A 20,507-nucleotide genomic window follows, 5' to 3' on the forward strand; every position below is an offset into this window, starting at 1 on the left:
ACCTTAAGGTTCACACTCACGTTTAAATCCACAGATACCGAGTAGTGTAAAAATTAGATCCAATGTGAAAAGAATGAGATTAACATAAGTGAAAAATGCAACCATGAACTGAATAGCCCATATGCAGTAGCTGGGAGGACAGTCACTGGGACGGGGGTTGCCCTTAAACATGAAAATGGGATAGACAATAGCTGTAAAAACATAAACTAACACTGAGATGACCAAGAAGATGAAGACAAAACGGTCCAGGCTGAACGGCAGACATTTCTTAAGTTTCTTCAGGATGTTGGTGGCAATGATGAGAGGGAGGATGGGGAAGGGAATGATGTATAGTATCACACACACTATTACCATTGGCTTGTCTCTATAGCCGCTCAGAGACACATAAATCATACAGCTTACGAAGGCCTCCATCACTTTGAAGAATCCAGGGAGTGCTGCCAAGTAACTGCCCTTTTTCTTGTCAATAAACTTGTCTTTTATGACTTCAAGTGAGTAAAGTAATCCACTCAAAATAGCAAATATACTCACAATTATTCCATGAATGCAAGTAAAGCAGAAGTAGAAGTTGACATAGGTGATAGCCACAGTGACAGTCATGAGTGCGGACGTCATGGCCATCCCAGTGGTGAAATCAGACCAGTCCATACATAACTTGAGCAGGAGATGGAGTTTAAACATCTCTACAACTGTGATGACCAAGGTGATGAGAGGACAGAAGGACCAAGTGAACATGGCATAGTTCCAATATGTGTGACTGCTGGATCCTTTTAGAGCAGACACAATAAAAGTGACAAGAGAAATCAAGATCTGAGCCATGTGCAGCCCACCTCGACCGGATAAGAGAGAGGACGGAGTAAAGACCGCCTGTGACATGGTGTCCTTGATCTGATCGAGGATGCCCATCCCTGGTCTGTTCAGGTCTAGTGTACAGTGAAAGAACCTCACCACACAGCTGTGCAGAGTGAAGTATGCCAAGATAATTACATGGTCTTTTATTGCACTCACTATTTGACTGTCTAGTTTGCATAGTATTCACAAATGAAAATGAATAAAGATTCCAAAAGGAGCTTAGTATAGGATCTGGCCTTGCATAAGAGCAATGTTTTTCTTTCTTTAATTAGATATAGTTGCTAATGTATCCTGTTCAATTGTTTGAGTAAATTATAATAAAAAGGTTCAGCCAATAATAATTATTATAATAGAATACTATAATAGAATACACAAACATATTGTACATTGTCCTCACTTCATTCATAACTGAATGCAAAAATACTGATTTGTTTGATGTTTATGTTTTATATTAATAAACATTTGCAAAGTAGCCTACATTTTCAAAATATGCTATTATAAACTATTGAAAAAAAAGTTATAACTGAAGGGGGTTAAATTAATAATGTAAACAATGCTATACTTTTTTTTTTTTATTTGAGAAATAAATATACATGCCTTCATTATAATTACCGCTGTTTTTAACACGGATATATTTATATGTAACACTGTACGCAGATCCACGCTTAAAACTGCTGCACACGCTAAAACTAAAATAAACATAATGTATTGATATGATTTAATGAAAACATCAAAATGTTTAATTTAGCAAAGTATTTAATGTACTTCAAAAACAAAGTCTATGAGGACCTAAATGAACTGACAGGTTTCCGGGGACAGTAAATAGCGAACACAAGCAGGAAGTTGTTGTCAAGTGTCAGTTTCATCCTCAAACCTTGGATCAAATGAGCTGCATTGTCTTCTTTTAATGCTGTTCCTGTTCACAGTTAACTCTGGAGGAAGCCGTCGCTTTGTTGGAGCTGTATTTGGTGATCATGATCATTTCATTTTCCTGGGCGATATATTTTATATTTGTCTCTAAGCCTCTGTTTGGCAAAAGCTAGCTTTCGTTAGCAATGACTCTTTGACAGATTAGTGGTGAATATCTGTTCTGAATCCCGTGTCGGGGACAAGAGGCTGCTCAGATGGATTTCTCCAAGTTTCTGGACGATGACTTTGATGTGAAGGACTGGGTGAATGGCGCTTTCAAAGTGGTGCAGAAGGACGCTCCGGGGAAAGCGGATACACACGCAGCCACGCTGGTCATGAAACTCCAGCTGTTCATCCAGGAAGTCAACAATGCCATTGAGGGTCAGTTCTTAACAAATGCAAATAGCGACGCAATTAAATGTAATATTGTGTTTAGATTATAGACTGTTTGCATATACATAACAAGTCCCACAATTACAGTTTGTTGTTATAGTGCAGCACAGAATATTTGCCTTGTTTTTCAGAGAGCAGTAACCAGGCGGTGCAGAACATGCCCAGAGTGCTGCGGGACGTGGAGGCTCTGAAGCAGGAGGCGTCCTTCCTCAAAGAGCAGATGGTCCTGGTCAAAGAGGACATCAAGAAGTGTGAGCAAGACACTGCACAGTCTATGCAGGTAACCCACCAACTCTAACAACCTTAGTGCACTGGACTAAAACACTTATGTTGAACCTAAATGTGAATGCTATTTTTATAGGTGTTGGTGGAGATAGACAAAGTAAAGGGGCGCATGCAGCTGGCAGCAGATGCACTACAAGAGGCAGATAAATGGACCACGCTCAGTGCAGACATTGAAGAAACATTTAAAACACAGGTGAAAACGGTTTGTCATCTTCTCTTATGCAGAAAATTGAAAAATTAGAAATGCGTTAACACATAATAAAGGAATATTTATTTTAATTATTCTTCTGTATTTCCAGGACTTTGCACTAATCTCTTCTAAACTGACAAGCATGCAAAACAGCCTGGCCATGTTGGTGGATACCCCAGACTACTCAGAGAAGTGTGTCCACTTGGAGGCTCTCAAAAACAGACTGGAAGCTCTGGCCAGTCCGCAGATAGTGGCAACCTTCAACTCCATGTCTATAGGTGCATTGAGTCTTCACCATTTATGGATTATGAAATTCATAATTACTATAATAACTGTTACAATATTTTACCTGTCTTAGATCAAGCCAAGCTCTTTGTCAAAGTATTTACTGAGATTGACAGAATGCCACAGCTTCTTGCATACTACTACAAATGCCACAAAGTAATTACTACAAACCATATTTTTTTACTGCTCTCCTAATTTATAAAACTTATAGCTTAATTATATATTTTAGGGTCAGTTGGTGAATATGTGGCAGGACATCTCTCAGAGTGAACTCAGTCTAAACCAACAACTGGCTGAGTTCTATGATACATTGCTTTCTACATGGCATTCTCAACTTCAGTGGACCATTCAGGTAACTAATAGTGAATTAAACACCAACCATACATGCATTCACTATAATTCTCTTGTACCTTGCTTACCCATGTTTTTTGTTTTTGTTTTAGGTTTTTAAGAATCCCTATGAGGTGGTGACTGTGTTGCTGATACAGACTCTGGGGGCCATGGTGCCATCCATCCCTGTTTGTCTGAGCTCAGCCATGGAGCGAGCTGCACAAGACCAGCGCCTTGAAACACTATTAGAACTGCATTTCACTACTGCCAACTTTGGACACAGTCTGGAGGCCGCCATGCTGCCACATTTGGGTACAATCAAAACACGAGCAAAACAAAACCTTTCATTATACCTGTGAAAAACATACAAAAACTCTAATTGTGTATTTAATCTACAGGTGACAATAACCCCCTCAAGGTGAATGAGTTGGTCTGTGCCCTCTACGACCCTTACAAACCCTATCAGCTGCAGTACGGAGAGCTAGAGGAAAATCATCTTCTCATTCAGATCAGCACAGTTCCACTGGTATGTTCACCCCCCTATAATAACCAATTCTTTTTTTTTTCTGTTGATCTAATTCTGTAAATTTTTAGGAACATGGCGAGGTTATTGATTGCGTTGAGGAGATGAGCCACTCTGTAGGCAAGCTGTTTGGCCTGTGCAGTGCTGCCGTAGACCGCTGCATCAAACTGACTGATGGACTGGCAGTGTGCGGACTCCTTAAAGCACTCAAAGCTCTTTTTACAAAGTAATGTTGCTGCTATTTACCTATAGCACTTTACTTAATTAAAAGGGCCATTTCTTATACTTGTCCGGGTTCTTTTAGATATGTGTCTGACTTCTCAAGAACGCTACAGTCGATTAGAAAGAAGTGCAGACTTGAGGATGCACCAAGTTCTACTGCTTTTCAGGAAGACTGGACGGCATTTCAAAATTCTGTCAGGTAAGCAGATGTTTTTTGCATGGATCTACTTGGTTTGGACTGTCTTCTACATGTCCACTGTCTCAAGTTTAAATTGTATACAGAATGGCTAGTCAAACAAGCTCCAATATTTATTGTACTCTATAATGTGTATTAATTGTGGTACATTATTGCCTCAACAGGATTATTGCAACTTGTGGAGAGCTGCTAAGACAGTGCGGTGCCTTTGAGCAGCAGCTATCAAACAGGTGAGTAAAAGTTGTACTTCTTCATAGGCATTATGCTATTTCAACATAGAACCATTTATTCCAATATAGTTGCGTAAATCGTGACCATGAATCCATGTGCTAGGATCCTAGGCACTGCTGGTAAATACTTGTCAGAGTCATACAGCCCGCGCAGCCTGACAGGTATCCAGGAGGCCAGCTCCACAGAGAGGAAAAGTACCACCAAAAATCCTTGGCAGGAGTATAACTACCTTCAGAGAGGAAACATGACTGAATATAACAGCCTAATGGAGGTCCTGTACAATTTGAAGGTATTCAGAAATAATCAAATATGTCATGTAACCCAGTAATTACAAAAAGGGGTTTAAGAAGACAATGTTGTCACTTACAAGAATAAGAGAAGTAACATAAAATTTAATTCAACACAATTTTTTATACCATACAAGGATACAATTTATAACATGTTCCTCATATCCTTTTTATTCTATTCTCCTTCTTTCTATTCTTTTTTTTTTTTCTTTTTGTTTTGCAGGAGAAAGGCACAGGTAACTCCAGTCTTTTAGCAGAGCCCAGAGCAGCGCTGACCAGACTGAACCAGCAGGCCAACCAGCTGGCCTTCGACTCGGTCTTCCTGCAGATCAAACACCAGCTCTGCCTCGTCTCAAAGATGGAGGTGAGGATTGAGTTTCACAGTTATCTGAGTTTGAATAGTCACTGACAAAACGGAAGTTCCTGAATACTCAAGGTGTTTAAATTGGTTGAGAGCGTCAAGCGTAAGATCTTATTTCATAACAGACTTCCTTCTTGTTTTTTGTGCAGAGCCAGGATGGGCCTGGGTTAGGCGAAAGCTACACAGAGGATCTGCCAACGTTCAGCCTCTCACCACAAGAATACATAACAAATGTATGCCAGTCTGAATTATTCCATTGTGTCCTTGTTATTTGATTTTAAGGAAAACTAATGAATGCTGAATGAATCTGTCTTGTAAATATTATCATATAAATTGCTGCCTTTGCAAGCTTAGTACAAAAGTTGTGTTTTATAACTTGCAGATTGGACAGTACCTAATGTCATTACCTCTCCACTTGGAGCCATTTGTGACACAAGAGGACCCAGCCCTTGAGATGGCCCTACATGCGGGGAAGTTGCCCTTCCCTCCAGAACAAGGTGACTGTCCATACGCTATTTGTTTGTTTTTCTTGTTTCAGTCATTGACCCTTTATTGGTCTTTCAGGTGATGACTTTGGTGAGCTGGATAACACTGCTGATTACTGGTTAGGATCTATCGCACGGGCCACAATGCAAACTTACTGTGATGCCATTCTGCTCATACCCCAACTCAATGCACATTCCACAAAGCAACTGGCCACAGATATTGGTAACAAATCAATATTTTATATTGCCATTTCAAAATACCAGAATATATTTTTTTTAAATACTGTTATTAAATCCACAGATTATTTGAGTAACGTGATGGACGCTTTGGGACTGCAGCCTTCGCGTACACTGCAGCACATAGTGACTTTGTTGAGGGCCAAACCAGAAGAATACAGACAGACAGCCAAACTGCTGCCCAGACGCCTCAGCTCCACCATCGCAGCTCTCCGAGGAATCGACTACTGACCTACAGACAGGACGTAGTGCAGAAAATGAACTCCATTCTGAAACTATCTGTGATTCCTGAGTGTTTAAGAATGTGGTTAGAAAACTGTTGATGTTTTAATGTCTAATTTGTTATAATGTTTGGATGATAATTGAAGATTGATTGTGCTCTCTGCTTAAAGGGAACATAAGGGCAAAAATAAGATCTATAAAGATGTAGATGCTAATGTTCTGATCTTAATTTATATTTTAATAATAAAGCATGTGCACCTCAAGTAAGACAAGGGAAAGAAGCTTTTCATTTCTATTTTTATGCAGTGTCTTAAAATGTGTATGCAAAATATTGTGTGGGATATAATGGGTCAACTATGTTACTTTTATATATGTTGGGGTCTTAAAATATTTTAATAAACAGAACTGCGTAGCTTTAATAATGTGTAGTTGCCTTTACATTAAGACAAATACGTCGTTCTGACCTGTGTATAATATATAAGCATGCATTAAATAATGAAAACGTGTGTAATACATAATTTAAAAGTATAATTACTACAAATGACAATATCACTTTCAGTTGACCAAACAGTCCGAAACTGGTGTGTGTGCCTGATGCCCTCTAGTGGCCCCTCCCCTCACATCTGAGCCCCAAGGACCAGGACCACAGTTTGCATTTACCACAGAACTGGCACGTCCTGTATGCAACTCACAAACGAGCAGGTTCACTGGGAGATCATGTGACTGAGGTGAAAGGATTTTCAACACCGGAGAAGAATGTTTTGTTGACTGTTGTATAAATGAGCCAATCAGATCAGTTATTTATGGAGGGACGCACAGACCACTTTATCTGCAATTCAGAGTAGATCCTCAAACCCATTGTGGCCCCATGATGGTGCTGTGGGTCCTAAGTTCTTCCCGGTCTAAAGCGGAACCTGGCATGATGTGGGAAAGTATCCAGACTGGGACTTAGGGTGTCTGGGCCATTCAAAGAAAAACACTGCCAATTAGACTATATCAAAATTAATTTTCTAATGTGGGCCCATTGTATTGATCTTTTTTTTTCTTACTAACTGAAAATAAATGGACAAAATCTAATTTCTAGCCTGTTGCCTTTTCTAGATTTCTCGTTTGTTCCATGTTTGCATCTCATTGCAAAATACAAAAAAGGCGTTCAAAATAAACTGAGAGATGCTTTAACTGATTTACTGTGATTATGGTTTAATATTATGCATGGGTCATGTTTGTGTCTCAATATGGACCAAGCGTGAGTGACCAAGCGTCGGTCACGTGAGCGCGTGTGTACCTGCGCGCTCTCTTCCAATATGGACCGTGTTTGGTACTGACGTCAGCCGTTACCGCCCTGTGGCTGCTGCTGCCTGGCTGCAGTATGTGCTGGAGGAGACCGTACGGTGTGATGGAGACTGGAACCGCGGCCTTCAGTGCCCCAAAGCTCAGCGCTTCTCCAAAGCCGTGAGACGCACGAGCCCGAGCCGCTGTCCGGGTAACTTTGCAGATGAGGACATCTTGTTCGCCATGAAGAGAGGTAGGAGGAAAGATGCTCATTGTGAGGCCGTGGCGAGGGAGCGGCGGCGGGCTGTGGTGCTCCGCTCGGGGGGTTCCACACGTTGGCATGGACCCCCTGCGTAAAAACATAAGGAAGATCTGGTGCATCCATTCTTAGGCTATAACCCCAACATCAGCTCACATCTAATGTAAAGGCGTCAGTCCAATGTAGAGGGTGGAGCTGCGGTTTCTTTAATAAATGATGAGGAATCCCGCCTGTCACTCTCTAATGGCTAATTGTGAGCGCTCAGTTTGATGTTTTTGCCGCCGTTGGGCCGCCTCCCCTCATCTCCGCTTTTAAAACCAGTGATGTTCTTGCAGACTCGGTGCGAAGGGGAGGATGGCTGCTGCCCCGTGTTTTCACGGCGCTCTCATCGGTCCCTCTCCTCCCCGTAGAGGCGTCTGTTTATGCAATCCGACGCAGCGTTGCACTTCATGGCTGAACCCCGTTTGTGGGGATCCTTTGTGTAACAGACAAATATGTCCGCGCCTTGTGTCAAACTAAAAAAGTGACATTGATTTTAAGGGCACCTGACTTGTGACTCTGCCTCACCATGTCGAAAGTAGTGAGTAACAAAGAGAAGAAGTCCTTCAGTAAGAAGCTCTTCCGGAGGAGCTCGGTGCGCTCCGTGGGCAGCTTTATGAACAGAGTGCTCCGGACTCTGTCCACTCTGTCCCACTTCAGCACCGATGAGCAGAGCGAGCAGGACGACAAGGACAAGGAGTCTGCGCTCATCCCCGCCACCACCGGAGGCTCGGCCGCGTCCGATGACAGCGACTGTGGCGGCTTCCCCTTCTTTGGGGACAAAGTACCAGGAGTAGCGGGCCTCAAGAACCACGGGAACACCTGCTTCATGAACGCCATCCTCCAGTGTCTGAGTAACACTGAGCTGTTCGCCGAGTACCTGGCTCTGGAGCAGTTCAGCGGCAGTGAGACCGCGAGCAGCAGTGACAAGCCCAAGGCCAACGGGGTGGTCCTGGTGCAGAAGAGGGGCAGCCCGCCTCAGCCAGATTCAGGGGAGGTCACCAAACAGCTGTCCGGCCTGGTCCGCGCGCTCTGGACCTCTGAGTACACGCCCCAACACAGCAGGGACTTCAAGGTAGGATGTATGCTCAGGTGTGTTCCACCATCTTTGTGCACATTTTTCATTGAACAATTGAACTTGCTCCTGAAAAACAAATAACATAAACCATGGCCCACATGTAGCCCACAACACAGACTCTTCACTTTTTGACATGAGACACAGTTGGCCTATACTATGTCTTCAACTTACAACAGTAATAACCCCATATAGCAGAAGAATGTGCAGATTCCCTTCTCATTGCTTAAGAACTCATGTCTAAATAAGATAGGAGCCTGCTTCCACGTTATTCTTATGTCCATTTTGTGTCCCACTATTCCTCCTCCTTTATGCCATCTGTTTGTGAAAAGCTGGTCATGGCCACAAGCATTCAGTGTTGAAGTTAAAAATACTTGTAGGCTGCACTTCACACCTCTTAAGTCCCAAACTAAGTGTGGACATTTGCTTGTGCCTTGGGCTGTGTTCTCTAGTTTAACCACTGTCCATTGTGTCCACTGTGACCACGGGGAAAACTATTTTCTCCGTCTGCTAATCTCTTGACTGATATGTTTTCATTCAGTCCTTCATGACCAATAGACAGGAACTCAACTGAAAGCTAAACAAAACATTTTGTATTTTTGGACTTTGTGCTGCTATTTTTGTGCATTTATTTCTGTCTCCGCTGGCTGCCTCACAACAAAGTGACTGATTGATAATAGATTACTTTATTCTGGAAAGGGGCCTTGAACATTGTAAAATTACAGACAAAATTATGCACAAAACCTGCTATTTGATAACACATGATAAACCTTGTAATAGGAGATTTGGCTTTATGTGGTGCTAAATTGAGCTGTTGTCCTCAGCAAATGTAGGACTAGATTATTATTATTCAAATGATTATGCAAATGTGAACACTCAACCTCAAAATGAGTCTAAACTGAAAATAACATTCAGAATAGTCTTTGCACCATTGTGCACTCTGTATGGGACCTCTGTAAAACACAGTTTATATAATGCACAAGGTTAGTCATAAAGAAGAAACTAAAACAGTGCCCAATTTGTTTTCATATTTACAATACTGACAAAAACTGACTTTGATGTTTTTGTGTTTTTGCAGATAACAAAAATCATGTTTTACAGTTAGATATGCAAAATTTGAAAATCTAGCATATATTTTATCTCATATAAAAATGCAAATAGAGCTGATTAAAAAGAAAAATGGATGTTGTAAACTTCCAAATAAGGTTTATACAGTGATAATTCTGCTCTTTACTTTTAATTAATGTTATTTCTTTTGGATTGGATCATATTATCTAAATCTTAATACTGAGGTATACATTTTTGCCAATATCCCTCAGGCCTAATAACTAACTATTCATAAGAAATGTAGTAAAATGTGCTTGTTGTCTTATTATGTGTATAGTGAATAGGCTAATTAAAATCCATACCTTTTTTCTATGCATTTTGAGTATATTCATCTCCAGTGTCTCCTTCTGTCTTCTGTCAGCTTTGCCCCTGTTACCAATACTAATGTGTTCCTTACTGTCACCCCCCCTTCCCTGGTTAAGTCCAAATTGCTGAGGTGATCTTTTCTAATGCTTTGAAAATGAGCAGGACAGTCCCAGGAGAGCGGTGGGGACAGAGCACTGAGCTGTGTCCCCTCTTGTCTCTGACCTTGTGGGACATTTGACATGGCTCTTCTGTCATATGGTCAAATGTGTGAGGGATAGATGTGTAATTGTCACTTGAGAGTGAGATGTCCATTTAAAAAGCCAAGTCAGCATGTTTTTGAACTTTGACCCCATGCTAACCACTGTGGTCAAAGCTTGTGAATATTTAATGAGAGGGAGGAGCTGACAAAACGCTGGAGAGTGCAATAATAGTAGGGATGTCAGTTTTGACTCATTTTGCAATTAACTGTGACTATAGATGTCACAGGATAATAATATGAATTTCAGATTCAGCAATAACTCATTTGAATGTAACAAATGAAAATATTCCATTTCTATGTTTTACATGGTACAACAGATGTAACTTTAATTTTTGTTTAATTGAGATGCACTATGTAACTTTTCCGGTGGTCATCTGCTTCTGTCACTTTTTCATTAATGTTCCCAGGTATGGCATTTATGTTTCTAGATTGTATTTATTCAATTACAGGTGTTTTTATTCATGAAAAATACCTTGGAAACTGAGTGTGCTTAACTCTCAACAAATCTGACCTGTAATGTGATTGTCTCTATGGATATAGATTGATTATCTGATCTACGTTATAATGCTGTTTCCTTATCAAAATATTCCTGGAGTTGTGTTTTGTTTCATTCACAAGTTTAACACATAAACCCTGAATATTTATGCTGTGTTCTTCTCTCAAAATGAAAACACTCTATATCTTGTGATGTCGTGGCAATACAGGAAGTGCTCCACTCCATACACCTTCACTAAAATCATTTGGCTAATTTCAGTCTCTACTAAATTAAAGGTATAAGGTAGCTGTTACCATGAAAACTACAGCTTTTACAAGATGGAAGCATTTTGAGCTTTGGACATGTAGACAGACTAATAATAAAAGACTACTCAAACAGGTAGCAACATTCTAATATGACTTAAAGCTCACAAGAGTCAATTTTATTGTAATATGGGGCTTTTAATGCCGTACTGTAGAACATTCTTGGCAAAGCAGTAACATCTACATGGAGACAGGCAAGTAGTGGACCTTCAACCAGAAATGTGGCATAGTGCACCTTTGAGGTTGTGGCATAATGACAATATTTGTGCAGTTATATTTTGTTTCTTGTCACAATAAAAGTAGCAGTAATATTTGTCATAATTTGTGGTAAAATGTGTTGTGGCTTCACTGGTTTTTATTTGTTTTTGTAGAACGTGGTGTCAAAGAGCGCGCTCCAGTTCAGAGGGAACTCTCAGCACGATGCTCAGGAGTTCCTGCTCTGGCTCCTGGACCGTGTGCATGAAGACCTCAACAACATCGTGCACCCTGACAGCAGGCCACCCATCAAGGTACACTCTATTATACAATGAAGCTGATAATTCAACCAATAATACAGGACTGAACACTCAGCCAACTAATAATCACCTCTCAAGGTTTTTTTCTCTCTCTTCACCCTTCAGTCTCTCCATCTTCTTTTCTTCACCACTGTCATTATTTTCTCTCATAAACATAAACATAATATTGCCATTAATTGTACTGTGTGTTGTTTGTGTGTGTAGCCACCAGTAGAGGAAGAAAGTGCTCCAGAAGGCTCTCCACTACCAGCACCTGGATCTTTTGTACAGGAACTGTTTCAGGCACAATACAGGTGAGAACTAGACTGTGTTTAGGAACGAAGGAAGCTTTGAATAAGCCAGTACAACAATTTAATATGTAACTAGGGCTGCATGATTTAAAACATGTGTTGAAAAGTAGGATTCTGTTCAGTGAGCACAATTTAGAGACTGATAAACTAATGCAAATATCCAGTGAATTTCAGAGCATGATTGTAGAGGTCGAAACCACAGGTACAACCATAAAGAACTGGACTAAGCTAGTTTGATGTCACCCACAGCGTTCAGCTCCACTCAAATGAAGCTCGCCATGCTCTCTGTTACAGGAGCGAATTTGGAGCTAGGTTCGATATTATGAATAGGATTTTTTAAACAGACGAAATAGCAAAACAAAAACACCAGGATCATGTAGAGCAGGTTTACTTCCTGTTTGGAACGTGGCGGCTAGCGCATAAGCTATGTCCATTTATACATACAGTCTACAAGTACAACAATTTCATTTAAGTTTTCGATTTTTTTTCTATAAAAATAAAACATTCTTTGTATCTAAATAATTGCAGCTTTCCAGTTTTAAAGCAATAACTTACACAGTTCTACATATAAAACTAACTCAGTCTAACTTGCTCTTAATAAAGTCTGGAAAAAGTCTGCAGAAGTAATTTTTATTTCCCTGGCAGTTTATAAATGTTTAAAAAAAAATACAATAACTGCATAAAAAAAAAAATAATAATAATAATAATAAAAACTTTTAGACTACTAATAATTGTGACACAGAACATTGTCACCAAAGGGACATAGTATTGTACAAGGTTGATAGAAAGGATTGAATAGCAACAATAATAGTCTAAATGTAATCATATTATAAACACTGCCAAGTGAATACATGTCTGATCCTTACACTTTGAATTTATAGACAGGACCAATATTAATAAAAGGATTCTGTAAAATAAAAACATGTGAATGTCCATTTATGTGAGAAACAGCCTATCACCTAAAAATAACTCTAAAAGCAAAAATAGATGCCACATTTTCTATATTCTACACTTCACGGTTGTATGAGACTTGTGCTTCTGTTCATTATTCACCTGTCATTTCATCTGCGCAGGTCGTCTCTGACTTGCCCTCACTGCCAGAAACAGAGCAACACCTTTGATCCTTTCCTCTGCATCTCACTGCCAATCCCAGTACCTCACACACGGTAAGCACCCACCTTCTCCTCGCACTTTTCAGTCAACAACAACAAAACATAATCAATATTTTCACAGCCCAAGTCAACATTAAGAAACATGTCAACTTTTCACAAACAAACCCGGCCACATTTGACAGGAGTGGCTAAAATTAGAAATGTTTGAAACTTCAGCCTCAAAAACAGCCAATTAATGTGATTTCTTGTGACACCGCAGGCCCCTTTATGTGACAGTGGTGTACCAGGGAAAGTGTTCCAACTGCATGAGAGTCGGGGTGGCCGTTCCTCTGTCCGGCACTGTGGCCAGGCTCAGGCAGGCGGTGGCTCAAGAAACCAAAATCCCAGCTCAACAGGTGAGAGCTTGTCCATCTTGTTTACTATTATTTATAATTTGCTTATGTTGTTTATACTGACAGAGCAATCATTGAACTTTGTGTTATTTATTGTTACAGTTATTGTTATGTGGACAGCCTCAGTAGTTAGGTGATGCACTAAAACGTATAAATATTGGCCCAATATATGGTCCAACAGATTTATTGGTCTGTCTCTAATATTAACCATTAATCAGAACAAAACATTTGCAATATGTCAGTCAAACAGCAATTTCCAACATTTCAGAATGTCATGTGAAAACAACTTATACATTTCAAGTTCCTAATTTATATGTGACATTTTAAGAGCATATAACCATTTGAAAGATCAAAATAATTTAGTTTTGAATGTTCATTTCTATGCCAACACTGCTAATTTTTTACTCTGACACCCATAGATAGCCACAAAACTAATGAAATGGAATAACACTAGATGTGAGCCTGGTTTAAATGATACCCAAGCACTGACATTTTATGAATCACAGAGATTAGATATTAGATATGTCTTTAATGTGCCACAGTGTAATATTTGTGTCTCTAATTTTACAGTTTCCTGCATCAGTGTAAAAAACATTGTGTAAATGGTCTTAATTCTCACAGTAGTTCCCATTTACTGTAATAGAATCTTTGAAAGCATAACCCTCTTCACTTACCAGGACCAGATGCATTGTAATAGTGTGTGTGTGTTGTAGATCGTCCTGACTGAAATGTACTATGACGGCTTCCACCGCTCCTTCTGTGACGACGACGATGACCTGGAGATCATTCAGGAGAGCGACTCCATCTTTGCCTTCGAGACCCCAGAGCTCTTCAGACCAGACCAGATCCGCTCCAAGAGAGGCGGTACAGCATCCTGTTTCTGCCCCTCAAATCAGCCCATTTAAAGCCCATTACACCATTAGCAGCCTTTATTCAATCACAAATGCACTGACAATTGCTAATGCTTATTCATGCTCTATAATGAGAAAAAAAATCCTTATTTGTTTTGTTTTGTGTGATAAACAGGGAGTCCACATGCGAATCTCAATCAGAACAACCTAAAGTACGGTACAGATAATAACCGGATCTCCACGCAGATTCAAGAACCTCCCCCCAGCCCCCCACCCAGCCCCAACAAGAACAGTGGGCAGGCTGAAAAGATCGTGCTCCTAGTCTGCAACAGAGCTTGTGCTGGGCAGCAGGGACGCAGGTCTGTACCCTCTTCGATATATGGCTTTACTGTACATGATAGAGCAAAGTTCAAAGGTCACTTGGGTCTCCTCCAGGTTTGGAAATCCATTTATTCTGTACTTGGAGCGAACAGTGACATGGGACACCCTTCAGAAAGAGATCCTAGAAAAGATGAGGCATCTCATGAGGCCCGGAGTTATTGTTCAGGTAATACTCTTTCAGATGTCTCTTATAAAACCAGTATTTATAAATGACAAATTGTAGCATTTATAACATTGTATTTGTCTCTCAGGTTGGGCCCTTCACTTTACGTGTGGTGGGGGTGGTTGGAATTACATATCTCTTGCCTCAGGAAGAGCAACCACTCATCCATCCTTCAGTGGAGAGGTAATGTCTCACCACCAGGGGGCAGTGATTACACAGAAGAAAAGAATGTTCAATGCCCCCAAGTCTAGTGGTGGTCTGTTACTGTTTCTAAATACTTCAATAACATGATGTTTTGGTTATTGATTTCTAGGGCATTCAAGTCTTGTGGCCCAGGGGGACCGCCTCACGTCAAAATAGTTGTTGAGTGGGACAAAGAGACAAAAGACTAGTGAGTGACTGATTTAAAGGATTATTTTTAAAATCTATCATTTGTTTTCTCTCTGTTATGTTGAACTGTTTGTGTAGTCTGTTTAAGAGAACAGAGGACGAGTACATCCCAGATGCTGAAAGTGTGCGACAGGTGAAGGAGCAACACCTGCAGCCTCAGACGTGCTCCCTGGCTCAGTGCTTTCAGCTCTACACCAAAGAGGAGCAGGTGGAGTGTGTATTATTATCAGCATTAGCGCTGTGATCATTTGTCATATTTACACATGTGAGTGTTGTTTTAGCTGGCCCCAGACGACGCATGGCGCTGCCCTCACTGTAAGCAGCTGCAGCAGGGCAGTATCAAGCTGAGCCTCTGGACTCTCCCGGACATCCTCATCCTCCACCTGAAGCGCTTCAGACAGGACCAGGACCGCCGCGTCAAGATGCAGAACATGGTCAAGTTCCCCCTCACCGGCATGGACATGGCGCCCCATATGGTCAAGCGGAGCCAGAGCAGCTGGAGCCTGCCATCCCACTGGTCACCATGGAGACGACCTTATGGCATGGGCCGTGACCCAGAGGACTACTTGTACGATCTGTACGCTGTGTGTAACCACCACGGCACCATGCAGGGGGGGCATTACACAGGTGAGAGCAGGACACACACATGCACAGAATATGTACATAACACAGAGTAATACAGAGTGTGTGTTCAACAGCTCACTGTAAGAACTCCATTGATGGGCAGTGGTACTGCTTTGACGACAGCGATGTCCATCCTATATCAGAAGAGGAAGTGTGCAAACAGACTGCCTACATCTTGTTTTATCAAAGGAGGGCCACTATTCCATCTTGGTCAGCCAACAGTTCTGTGGGAGGTAATCATACACGTTTACATTCAGAAATCCATTACAGGTCATTTTAATTGTAGATATTAACTTGTAACTATATGAACTCTTGATGAAGGGTCGACCAGTTCTTCACTGTGTGAGCACTGGATCAGTCGGCTGATGGGGAGTCGTCCTCCGAGTCAGGCCTCCTCTGGCTCTTCCAGACGCACCTCTCTGGCCTCTCTGTCCGAGTCTGCTGAGTTTGCGGGTGAAAGGAGTGAAGACGATGGTGAGAAATATGTTTTTTCTTTAAATTTATTCATATCTCATAGGATTCAGGATTATTAGGTGAATTGTCCATAGTGATTCATTAGGAAAGTTACTGGCTGTCTGCTGAGTGTTGTCATGAATATGCTTGATATTTGATATAGATTGTGATACCACAATGATAATTCTAAAAAAAACTTTAAAACATTTTTTTCTTAATTTTTTTTTTTTTTTAAAGAGTTCTGATAAAGCTCATGGTCATTCCAAAATTGTTAATGAAGGTACTTCCTTGAAATGAAAATCTAGTTTCTATACTAGTTTTCATCTGATACTAGACTGCATTTGTATTTAACTTTTTTGGACTCTGAAATTATGTATCTTAAACTAAGTTTGTGATTCAAGTTTGTAACATAACCTTCTTGTATATAGGACTATCCAGTCGTCCAGCTGTCAGAGGAATGCAGCGGCAGAGTTTCTCATCTCGCTCTTCCATCGCGAGCCCTTTAGCGCTCAGTGAAAATGGCACCAAACCCTCGTGGTCCCACTCAGCTAAGCTCCAGCTCCGCTCTAACTCACCCTCACGGTTCTCCCTGGAATCCCACTCCTCCTCCCCCACCCTGGAGAGGATTGGAGAAGTGGCGGACAACATCACCTGCTTCAGCGGATCTCCCAAACTGGAGCGTCTGTCCTGCCATCACGGAGCCAGGAGACTTATAGACCAGGTCCACTCCAGAGCTGTGGCACAGGCAGAGCAGAGGACCTCAACACAGACTGCAGATAACAACAATGCGGTGAGTCCAGCAGAGTCCACCAGCCCACGCCACACACCAATAGTGAAGGAACCAAAACAGAGGACTACAACTCAGGATGTGGCAAAGAAAAGCTCTGCTAAACCTGGGCTGGACAGTGAACGAAGTCCAAAAAGACGCGCGGCTACCTCCTCAACATCCTCCAGCTCTCTGTCGCCCGCATCGCCCGCCGTCGACAAATCACCATCCCGAATGCAGAAGAGTGCCGTGTCTCCTTCTAACCCGAAAGACAAGAGCGATGTTTTGCCCAAAGCGGCTAAGACCAGTTCCTCAAGGACCGCAACTCCATCTAAAAGAGGGTCTCCGCAGTCACAGGATTCACTACACCCCGATTCCCAACAGCGGAAAAGCGGTTCTCCGGGATCTTCAAGTTCTCATGGTCAGCGTAGGCCTTCACCCAGAGCTGGAGCAGAGAGAAGCTCGTCATCTGCAAGGACTAAAGCAGCGGACAGGAGCGCTAGCCGGGAATCTCCTCGGACATCTACTGCTTCTGAGAGGAAAGTGAGCCATGCTGGGCCACCAACCAGGGCTGGAGCTGCAAGTAAGGCAGAAGGCAGACCAACCAGGCCCACCGTGGAGCACCGGGGAGTGGGTAGAAGCTCCAGCAGTAGTTCCTCCATGACCAGTTTAAGATCGTCAAGTGTGGGGGTGTCAACTACTAGCGCAGCACCACCAGCCCGGGCGCGCAGGAACAGTAAGACAGAGGATAAGGGTCTGTCCTTTTTCAAATCCGCTCTGAGGCCGAAAGACACACGCACAGGGAAAGCAGAGACCAAAGGAAGTCAAGAGGATGGAGTCGGGGATGGGAAAGATGTTCAAGGAGCTAATAAAAAACCTTCTGAAGTTTCACCCAATCAGGCCAAAGACAAGGAAACGGCGAAGACCTCCACAGCAGCTAAACCGCCATCGCTACCGCCCACAAAGTCCAAAACCTCTGGGACTGAGTCCACCACGACGGCCTCCGCTAATGCTAAAGACAACAAAAAGGAGCCAAGCAAAAAACCAATGCAGACCAGGAAGATTCCCATTAACTCCACACAGAATAGCCAGAGGTCCAAATAATGTCATGTGGGTGGTCTCTTGGGCAGCTCTAGTGTTTCTATGAGACCTTGTGAAACATCTGTAGCTCCTTGTTGGTTACTGAACACCAGCTGCCATGTTGAACCAGACACTTACACAACAGTTCTACAGGAATGGATTTTAACAAAGCACTTTGTATGGGTTGCATTGATATATTGAGGAATATAAATGATACTAATGTATTGTACATAAGCATGGACTGCACATGTATTGAAATGATTGCCTTGTTCTGTCTGTAGCATAGCTGGACAAAGCCACCTCAGCAGGTGGTGAGTTTAAGTGACTTTGCACAAGATGGAAAGAAGGACTACTGAGTTACCAAATGAAGTTTACTGGCAATTCTTAACATGCTGATGCAGAGAAATTATCCAAAAATCTCCTTATATACCGCTCTCTGTCAGGTTTCAGAGCGTTATATCAACAACGTCAGTGCCTCAGATAATCATAGTATTTAATCTGAATTGTATAACTGCAGGTTATAAATTTATATTAAATTTTAATATTTATTAAGCACTAAAAATGTAATTTCAAGTAAACCATGATTAAGCCTATTTAACCCAAACTGCTGTTTACATATGCTCCTTGATGTAGTCATTGTGCAAGAGCCTTTAAAGTATTTTTAATCAGCCAAATGATAAAGGAGACAGGAGAGAGAAGTGCAGGATTGGACCATGTCTTTGGTGTATACGTGTATATGGAGCGCTCCTAAGTGTCTGTTTTCTTACTGATCAGTTAGCCTCATAGACACCACAGCCCCTGCTCTGCTCATGCCACACGGGACATGGGAGATGGATCTCCTGACTGCCACACCTCTCCCATCCCTCTCAGATGAACAGGGTTATGTACAGAAACAACACTCACCATGCACTCACCTTCTGTTGGGACCTTTACGCCAAACACACGGCTTGTACAAAGAGTGGACGCAATGACAGCTTGGTTTAGTCTTTTACAGAATCATATCCATTACAGCATTGCAGAATGGATATAACAGAGGATACATTTAAGTTGTTTAGGTAATCTAATGTGAATTAAATTTATATTTTAATTCTATTTTAGCTAAAAAAATACAATAAAAGCTACATTTTGATAATGTAGTGTTTTTTTATCCTCATTGTACATGTAGATTTAAAAGCCCAGCCATGGCTGATGCTGTCAGTGTGTCCACGTCCACTACACGCCTGCAGTGTTGAGACACCATACATGTGGGACATTATGGTGTGGCCCCGCCCATCCTCTGTCTGCACATGTGACCTGAGCGGTGCACATGTTGAGCTTGCAGTAGTACAACAACACAGCAGTGACTGTACTCAGAAGAGACATCCTCATTCATAAAATATATTGTTGCATGACAGACGGCTTATGCATGCACTGAACTATGCAAGCAGCCCCTTGCTAATGGCCACAGTGAGTATGTAGACGTGTGTATATATTTCTATGTGTATATTTTTACAAATGCCAGCATCAGAGAGCATGTGATGGCATCTTTTGTTCAGAAGCTTTGTTTGCACATTTCCTCAAAGTAATATACATTTTGTATGAATGATACGTACTGCTCATTCACATTCTCAAAGTAAATCAACTCACAAATGAATGTTTGCTCCATTGTATTTCTTTGTGTGTAACTGTTCATCTAATCCCAAACCTCTGTGTGTTTTCTATGGATCTGGCAGAAGTGAGCCACAGTTTACAGCTCGACACTTTTAATAATAATTTGAGGGTCAATTGTTAATTGGTGTGGTTCCTATCATGTTTTCTACGTGTCTCTTTCTATATTTAGGTTAGACACAAGAGTCAGATCAAATATCACTGTGATTTAAAAAAAAAAAAAAAAAAAAGACAAAAATGAACTATTTCCTGGAGTTACTACAGAACTGTGCAAATGTTTGGGGAGAAGTAAGAATATTCAGATAAATACAGAACTATGTTTTGTCTTTTAAAACGTTTTGAACATTTGCCACTAAACTAGAGGATCCTCTGAATGAAAAGCCTTGTTCTGAGGATGATCATCACTATTACTGGATTAGCGACTTGACACAGGTCTCTGTCTGGATTTTGTAAAATATTTTGTATTTTATACGAGTTTGTATGTATTTTTGTCCAAACCTGTCTGAGACCTTTGCACAGTACTGTAACAGGGGAATGTTGCTACAGCAGTTAGGCCTACATTACTGAATGAACACTGGGACAGCAGATAACTGATGTTAGAATAACATTACAGAATGTCTTAATACGACTTTTATTTTCAAAAATGCACGACAATAGTTTTTGTTATGTTGTGTGAGATAGTGATTTTACAGTTTACAGATTCCTGTTTCGTAAGAAAGA

General features: G+C 41.4%; 3 protein-coding genes across 3 annotated transcripts; 2 read left to right on the forward strand and 1 right to left on the reverse strand.

Moving 5' to 3' along the window:
* Nucleotides 1–3: 3 nt before the first annotated feature.
* On the reverse strand, nucleotides 4–906 carry LOC110159738 (myeloid-associated differentiation marker-like protein 2). The gene has a single exon (XM_020924348.2). The coding sequence runs from the start codon at nucleotides 904–906 to the stop codon at nucleotides 4–6; it is 903 nt and encodes a 300-aa protein (XP_020780007.2).
* Nucleotides 907–1,682: 776 nt separating this feature from the next.
* Nucleotides 1,683–6,430, forward strand: cog7 (component of oligomeric golgi complex 7). The gene is made up of 17 exons (XM_020924169.2): nucleotides 1,683–2,142; nucleotides 2,286–2,434; nucleotides 2,516–2,632; nucleotides 2,739–2,907; nucleotides 2,988–3,070; nucleotides 3,144–3,266; nucleotides 3,358–3,556; nucleotides 3,643–3,770; nucleotides 3,839–3,993; nucleotides 4,072–4,188; nucleotides 4,350–4,415; nucleotides 4,519–4,705; nucleotides 4,927–5,067; nucleotides 5,214–5,297; nucleotides 5,447–5,561; nucleotides 5,629–5,772; nucleotides 5,851–6,430. The coding sequence occupies exons 1-17, from the start codon at nucleotides 1,977–1,979 to the stop codon at nucleotides 6,015–6,017; spliced, it is 2,310 nt and encodes a 769-aa protein (XP_020779828.1). The 5' UTR covers nucleotides 1,683–1,976; the 3' UTR covers nucleotides 6,018–6,430.
* A 1,677-nt stretch (nucleotides 6,431–8,107) lies between these two features.
* LOC110159798 (ubiquitin carboxyl-terminal hydrolase 31-like) lies at nucleotides 8,108–19,169 on the forward strand. Its single transcript, XM_020924408.2, has 15 exons — nucleotides 8,108–8,653; nucleotides 11,495–11,632; nucleotides 11,843–11,931; nucleotides 13,002–13,094; nucleotides 13,300–13,435; nucleotides 14,146–14,296; nucleotides 14,459–14,642; nucleotides 14,719–14,830; nucleotides 14,916–15,010; nucleotides 15,141–15,218; nucleotides 15,296–15,425; nucleotides 15,499–15,844; nucleotides 15,916–16,074; nucleotides 16,163–16,315; nucleotides 16,723–19,169. Exons 1-15 carry the CDS (start codon nucleotides 8,108–8,110, stop codon nucleotides 18,162–18,164), a joined length of 3,852 nt encoding a protein of 1,283 aa, XP_020780067.1. The 3' UTR covers nucleotides 18,165–19,169.
* Nucleotides 19,170–20,507: the final 1,338 nt, after the last annotated feature.

This window comes from Boleophthalmus pectinirostris, unplaced genomic scaffold (genome assembly GCF_026225935.1).
Source record: "Boleophthalmus pectinirostris isolate CB_2022bp ecotype Guang Dong unplaced genomic scaffold, ASM2622593v1 HiC_scaffold_14, whole genome shotgun sequence".
Taxonomy (NCBI): Eukaryota; Metazoa; Chordata; class Actinopteri; order Gobiiformes; family Gobiidae; genus Boleophthalmus; species Boleophthalmus pectinirostris.

Excerpts from the sequence above, each read along its gene's own strand:
- LOC110159738 (XM_020924348.2), bottom strand. The coding sequence starts at position 906 with ATGGGCATCCTCGATCAGATCAAGGACACCATGTCACAGGCGGTCTTT.
- cog7 (XM_020924169.2), top strand. The coding sequence starts at position 1,977 with ATGGATTTCTCCAAGTTTCTGGACGATGACTTTGATGTGAAGGACTGG. Across the intron at positions 2,143-2,285 it reads AGTCAACAATGCCATTGAGG|AGAGCAGTAACCAGGCGGTG; the intron begins GTCAGTTCTTAA and ends CTTGTTTTTCAG. Across the intron at positions 3,771-3,838 it reads AGATCAGCACAGTTCCACTG|GAACATGGCGAGGTTATTGA; the intron begins GTATGTTCACCC and ends GTAAATTTTTAG.
- LOC110159798 (XM_020924408.2), top strand. The coding sequence starts at position 8,108 with ATGTCGAAAGTAGTGAGTAACAAAGAGAAGAAGTCCTTCAGTAAGAAG. Across the intron at positions 13,095-13,299 it reads ATCCCAGTACCTCACACACG|GCCCCTTTATGTGACAGTGG; the intron begins GTAAGCACCCAC and ends GTGACACCGCAG. Across the intron at positions 15,426-15,498 it reads TCTACACCAAAGAGGAGCAG|CTGGCCCCAGACGACGCATG; the intron begins GTGGAGTGTGTA and ends GTGTTGTTTTAG.